Genomic DNA, 7,320 nt, shown 5'->3' on the forward strand with positions numbered 1-7,320 from the left:
CCCCTACTTGGGTCACATTTGTCCTGGTTAACCTTAGTGTTGGGGTCAGGGTCAGGCTGTACAGAGGTCAAGAATGGTCTAAGGATACCATCCTATTTGGCCTCATAGCCCACAGTGTTTATGCTTTAGACACGCCCACTCTTGTGACACGCCCACTTTGATTCTGCAGATAACCCCTTCTTGGACAGGACAGAAGCAGGAGGAGGTTCTTAAAGAGACAGAGGCCAATTTCAAGGCGTTTAGAAGAAGAAGTGATGAGAAGATAAGTTTATTTTCTATTTAAACATAAAAACAGCATTTTAATAACAACTAAAGGTGACATAGATACTTTATTATGGTATAGTATTTAAATATATGCCTGAGAAACACATAATATTGGCCCTTTAAAGGAATGTCCGGTCTTTAATTTGAATTGAAATAGATTTTTTTGTAGATCTATTAATGAAATATTTTTTTTAATTACTAGACTTCTCTGAACAAAAAACAAAAAAGTCTGTAATGTTTAGATACTTTTATTCTTCAAAATAAAACAATATTTTCCTTGTTTTTATAAACCCTAGAAACTGTGTCTGTCCCCTCTCAGTCCTGAGCCCACAGAGTCAGTGACAGCCACAGCTTAATGCCACCATGTCATCAAACTGCTTCAGAACTACGTTCTCCTCATCATCAAAGTACAACAAACTGATGGACTGCAGTCTGTTGGGCACACAGCAGGGCGCCCCCACCACACTGCTGGACAGCTTGAGTGCATGCATGATGGAGCGCACCGTGGCGTGGTTGGTGGCTCTGAGACCATCCCCTAGTGGGAATGGACAGGAACCTCTGCACTGGTAGGCGTTGTACCCATGGGGTGAGATGATCCAGCCCGACCAGCCGATCTCTTTAAAGTCCACAAAGAGCGGGACCCTCTGGCAGGACTGGGGGCGGCCATGTGAGGAGAAATCTGATGATGCACGTCGTCTCCTGCTGAGTCGGTGCTGTGGCTTGGTTTGGATGGCTGCTGTGGGGAGATGGAGACTGGGCTATAATGGAATTGTAAACAATTTTAATGTAGGAGCTCATACAGAACTGCAAAGTCTGACATTGATATTTAAACCCAAACATGCCTCAGTGTCAACGTACCCAACTGTGACCGGTCAGCTTTAGTCCTCCCATCATCAGAGAATATGAGCAGGTAGGTGTATGCAGGCTGATTGATGGAGGACATCACCCACTTCCTCCAGCTAGTGAAAGGAACGCTTGTCTCAACCAGGATGCCAGTGTTCTCCAGATTCTTTTGTATCCATTTAGATACCTAAGGTTGAAAACATAAAATAGTTGCTTTATATTTACTGTCCTCAAACTGAAAAAAGAAACAGCATTTCTGTTAGCAGTTTAATCAAACCAACAGCTCAGATGTTAAAAACGAGCTTCTGTGGAAATGTTAGGAGTCGACCGATACATCGGCCGGCCAATTTTTTTGGCCGATATTTGCTTTTTTCCTTGTATTCTTTTGATCACGCGAGCGCATGTATTGTCGCCCACTCCCTGGAAGAGAGCAGCTGCTAATGTTGTAAGACTGTAAGACAGAGTGCCAACAACAATAAGGTGAGTTATGAATTTTAATGTGTTTTAACTGTCTAATTTAGCTGTTTCTGCCCTCTGTGTCGGACCATGAGGGGGAGAGAACAGCTGTGTGTTAAGTTTCACTTTCTAACGGGAGCGCCAGGTTTTTAGTTCTCATCAGATAATTAAAGTTTGTTATCTTCAAAAACATAACTGAAAGAATGAATTGCTTCAAATTCAAAACATTTGCAAATATGATTCAGACAAATAAAACATTGATGTTTCATCAACTTTAAACCATAAAGACAAGATTTTTGCACAGAAAATCCATCCACAGCTGAAATCATGCTGAGGGAGAAAAGATACGTATTTCCACTTTTTTTTCTCCTGTAACTTTGATAAACATTCTCTGATTATCAAAATGCATAATAACTGTTAGTTAAGAGAACAACAAATCAAATAAAAAGAATGTTTATTATCTGATTAAGAAGAAGAGAATGTCTCTTTGAAAAGTCAAGGCGACCTTAGGTGGACCAAATTCAGTTCTAAGTGGAACAGAGTATTTGTCCCTTTAAAGGTCCATCAGAGGTCTGAGGTCCAGGACAGTTTCCGTGATTATTTCACTCGAGGTGACCCCTACAGTTGTACAGGTGCTGGTCATAAAATTAGAATATCATGAAAAAGTAGATTTATTTCAGTAATTCCATTTAAAAAGTGAAACTTGTATATTATATTCATACATTACATACAAACTCATATATTTCAAATGTTTATTTCATTTAATTTTGATGATTACAAATGACAACAAATGAAAATCTCAAATTCAGCATTTCAGAAAATTAGAATATTACTGAAGACCAATAAAAACAAAGGATTTATAGAAATGTTGGCCAACTGAAAAGTATGAACATGAAAAGTATGAGCATGTACAGCACTCAGTATTTAGTTGGGGCTCCTTTGGCCTGTATTACTGCAGCAATGCGGCGTGGCATGGAGTGGATCAGTCTGTGGCACTGCTCAGGTGTTATGATAGCCCAGGTTGCTCTAATAGTGGCTTTTAGCTCTTCTGAATTGTTGGGTCTGGTGTATTGCATCTTCTTCTTCACAATACCCCATAGATTTTCTATGGGGTTAAGGTCAGGAGAGTTTGCTGGCCAATTAAGAACAGGGATACCATGGTCCTTCAACCAGGTACTGGTAGCTTTGGCACTGTGTGCAGGTGCCAAGTCCTGTTGGAAAATGAAATCTGCATCTCCAAAAAGTTGGTCAGCAGCAGGAAGCATGAAGCGCTCTAAAACTTCCTGGTATGTGGCTGCGTTGACCCTGGACCTCAGAAAACACAATGGACCAACACCAGCAGATGACATGGCACCCCAAACCATCACTGACTGTGGAAACTTTACACTGGACTTCAAGCAACGTGGATGAAGTGCCTCTCTTCTTTTCCTCCAGACTCTGGGACCTTGATTTCCAAAGGAAATGCAAAATTTACTTTCATCAGAGAACATGACTTTGGACCACTCACCAGCAGTCCAGTCCTGTTTCTCTGTAGCCCAGGCAAGACGCTTCTGACGCTGTCTGTGGTTCAAGAGTGGCTTGACACAAGGAATGCAACAGCAGAAACCCATGTCTTTCATACYTCTGTGTGTGGTGGTTCTTGAAGCACTCACTCCAGCTGCAGTCCACTCTTTGTGAATCTCCCCCACATTTTTGAATGGGTTTTGTTTCACAATCCTTTCCAGGGTGCGGTTATCTCTCTTGCTTGTACATTTTTTTCGACCACATCTTTTCCTTCCCTTGGCCTCTCTATTAATGTGCTTGGACACAGAGCTCTGTGAACAGCCAGCCTCTTTAGCGATGACCTTTTGTGTCTTGCCCTCCTTGTGCAAGGTGTCGATGGTCGTCTTTTGGACAACTGTCAAGTCAGCAGTCTTCCCCATGATTGTGTAGCCTATAGAACTAGACTGAAAGACCATTTAAAGGCCTTTGCAGGTGGTTTGAGTTAATTAGCTGATTAGAGTGTGGTACCAGTTGCCATCCATTTTGAACCTTTTCACAAGATTCTAATTTTCTGATATGCTGAATTTGAGATTTTCATTTGTTGTCATTTGTAATCATCAAAATTAAACGAAATAAACATTTGAAATATATGAGTTTGTATGTAATGTATGAATATAATATACAAGTTTCACTTTTTAAATGGAATTACTGAAATAAATCTACTTTTTCATGATATTCTAATTTTATGACCAGCACCTGTATGTTTTGGGTCATTGTCGTACTGGAAGACCCAGCCATGGCACATCCTGGCAGAGGGAAGGAGGTTGTTACTCAGGATTTTACAGTACATGGTTCCATCCATTCTTCCATTTGTGCGGTGAAGTAGTCCTGTGCCCTTAGCAGAGAACCACCCCCAAAACGTAATGTTTCCACCTCCATGCTTGACAGTGGGGATGGTGTTCTTTGGGTCATAGGCATTGCCCAATGCAAGACCCACTATTGTCTTTCTCTTTCTCTTTATTATAATGATTCCATCATCTTCTACCTTGGCACACTTCATTTCTCTTCCTCTAAACATGGCGAGTTGTCGCATCTGACCAAGGCACCTTCTCCCAATCATTCTCAGAATCATCCAGGTGTTAATTGTCAAACCTCAGACGGGTCTGCACATGTGCCTTCTTGAGCCGGGGAGCTTGTGGGTACGGCAGGATTTTAATCCATTATGGCGTAATGTGTTACCACTGGTTTTATGTAGTCCCAGCTGCCTTGAGATCATTAACAAGTTTGCCCTGTGTAGTTTTAGGCTGATCTTTCCCAATCCTCATGATCAAGGATACCTCACAGGGTGAGATTTTGCATGAAGCCAGATTATTGCACCAACAGTTGTCTCCTTCTCACCCAGCATCTTACTGATGGTTTTGTAGCCCATTCTAGCCTTGTGCAGGTCTATGATCTTGTCCCTAACATCCTTAGACAGCTCTTTGGTCCTGCCCATGTTGTAGAGGTTAGAGTCTGATTAATTGTCTGTGGACAGGAGTCTTTTATACAGGTGACAATTTAAAACAGCTGTCTTTAATGACAAATGGACTGAACTTTAATGCAGGTAACAAGTTGATTAGGAGCATCTAACTGGTCTGGAGGAGCCAGAATGCTTAACGGTTGGTAGGGGATCAAATACGTATGTCTCTCTGCAAAATGCTAATAAATGTATGTAATTTATACAATGTAATTTTCTAGATTTTTTTCATTTTCTATCTCCCACTATTAACATTAACCTACTCTTAAAATTATGCTGTTCATATCTTTGTAAGTGGGCAAAGTTGCAAAACCAGCAAGAGATCAAATACTTATTTCCACCACTGTATACGAGACCCCTGGCCTGTTGGCATCTCCAACTGGCCAAAAACAGGAGAGACGAAACGTTTCGTTAAAGAAGAACCGGTCCAGAAAACCTACTGTATTTTTCGGACTATAAGCCGTGACTTTTTTTCCTGAACTTTGAACCATGCGGTTTATAGTCTGGTGCGGCTTGTACGTGGATTTTTTTCTTCAGCCACCAGGGGGCTCTTTAGCTGGAGGTGTGGTTGCCGCGAATAAAAGGAAGAAGACGAAATTGCCATTTTGTTTTAGCTAGTAGCAGACACGACATGACGGATTAATCTTCAACAGACACAACAAAATATTTCTCTTCAAATTCAAACTCGCTTATCATGGAAAAGAATAGAAGATCTCCCTATGATGCCGCTTTTAAGTTGAAGGCTGTCGAACTTGCGCAACAGGAGGGAAATAGAGCCACTGCACGTAAGCTCGGCCTGAATGAATCAATGGTTCGGCGTTGGAGATGGCGGCGGCAGCGTGGAGCAGAGTGAATGAGTCCACCATCACCGATGGGTTCCAAAAGGCTGGACTGCTACGTGAAGAGGATACCACAGCATCAGAGCCAGCATTACCCCAGGAGGACAGCGACACAGAAAGTAAAACTGAACAGATACCGCTGTGTGACGCAGCTTTACTGAGCTTGTTTAACTTCGACACTGAAGAGGAGGACTTCGATGGTTTCAGTGCGCCGGAAGACGATGAATGAGACGTTTCGTTGCTTTGTTGGATCAGAAACTGTTAAAGAAAACTACCAAAATAAGGTCAGTTAAATGAACCGTATTCCTCCAAACTTTGATTCCTAAAGGTTTGCTTTTCATGTTTTGATGTTGAATTCACTCTTTTGATGACAATTTTGGGTGTAATGTTTTTTCTTAATGCTGGGGGTGCGGCTTATCGTCCGGTGCGGCTTATACGTTAATGTTCGCGGGTTTTTTTTAAATGGCGGGTGCGGCTTATAGTCTGAAAAATACAGTACTTATTTTTTCTTTTTGATCTTTTTGGACTAGCTGTTAGCTGGTAATCTGATCAAATTAAACAATTTCTTCAAATTGACATTGTTCAAAGAGTAAACCTCAGTTGAAATAGCTACAAGAAAATATTTATTGCTCATGATTTTTCCACAAAACCCCACTTCACAAGATCTGAACTGTTGCTTTGAAAATGCCCGGTTTTTATCATAAATGACTAATGTATGAAGGTGAGATAGAAACAACAGTAAAAGTTATTAAAATAAAATAAACAGAAATATGAAAGGGATGTCTTACTATTTGAGTGGTATTGAAAACCTCCCATCCTTGTGTATAGACTGGCACCAGTCTGGAAGTGATCAGGTCTCCTTCCTGTGGTTTCACTCTGCTGTCCAGGACCTCATATAGATTCACCTGAATGGTTAAACACAGGAAAGTTAAATTGCTTACTTCTCTTTCCGTTAGGGATGGGATTTATGGATCATTTTTGCAGATCTTGTGGATCCATTCATTTTTAAGAGCTGTTCAAAATATATGAATTGTTTGTCACATCTCTACATATTTAGATCCATAACTATTTGACAAGTTTTTGTCAAATATAATTTTAGTAATGTGAGGTTTGTTCTGAAATCAATCTAAACAATAACAACAAAAGAAATTTATGCTTTTAAAAACAACAACAATCATTTTTAAACTTTGATTACCTGATAAATATGTGGACTGTGCAACTTCCTGTGGTCAAACATTGGTTTCTTTCTGAACCAACGTAACTCTGCTTTGATAATGGTCTCCTCTCTATCCAATGATGACAAGTTGAAAAAAAGGATTTTCTCCCCAGTATGACCTACAGATAACAAAACACAAGATAGCTTTAAAAAAAGTTGTGAAAGACATATTAAACACACACCTCTGTGTACACTGTGCTATTATACTATTATAATACTACTATTTAATATTATCAGTGGGCATTGCCCAGTGCAAGACCCACTATTGTCTGTTTCTCTTTATTATTATGATTCCATCATCTTCTACCTTGGCACGCTTCTAGTTCTACACACTTTGTCCTAGAGATGCCATTTTAATTTCTATCTGTGAAGCTCATTCGGCTGATGATGTCAATGAATCATGGTGCCTGTAGAATCTATGATTTTTGCATTATTTTTTAAAAATTATTCTCAAAACTTCAATTCAATTCAATTCAAAAATACTTTATTGATCCCAGAGGGACATTAGATGTTGTTGTAACACATTTAACTAAAGAGTTATTGTAAATGGTGATGCTGTGGGCAGGAAAGATCTTCTGTAGCGGTCTGTATTACAACAAAATTGAAGAAGCCTCTGACTGAAGACACTTGGTCTTTCTATGACAAAAAAATCTACAATCATCTCTTTTGTTTTGTTCACATTCAAGATGAGATGGTTGTTCCCA

At 40.0% G+C, this 7,320-nt stretch overlaps 1 protein-coding gene across 1 annotated transcript; it reads right to left on the minus strand.

Moving 5' to 3' along the window:
* Positions 1–496: 496 nt before the first annotated feature.
* On the minus strand, positions 497–6,735 carry LOC106526097 (bone morphogenetic protein 2-B; the record flags this gene model as incomplete). The annotated part of the gene is given in 4 exon segments (XM_014020583.1): positions 497–1,000; positions 1,123–1,294; positions 6,189–6,305; positions 6,596–6,735. Coding segments are annotated over 4 exon segments (830 nt in total), but the record flags the coding sequence as incomplete, so codon positions are not given.
* Between the last annotated feature and the right edge of the window lie 585 nt (positions 6,736–7,320).

The sequence above is a fragment of the Austrofundulus limnaeus genome, unplaced genomic scaffold, assembly GCF_001266775.1.
Source record: "Austrofundulus limnaeus strain Quisiro unplaced genomic scaffold, Austrofundulus_limnaeus-1.0 Scaffold259, whole genome shotgun sequence".
Taxonomy (NCBI): domain Eukaryota; kingdom Metazoa; phylum Chordata; class Actinopteri; order Cyprinodontiformes; family Rivulidae; genus Austrofundulus; species Austrofundulus limnaeus.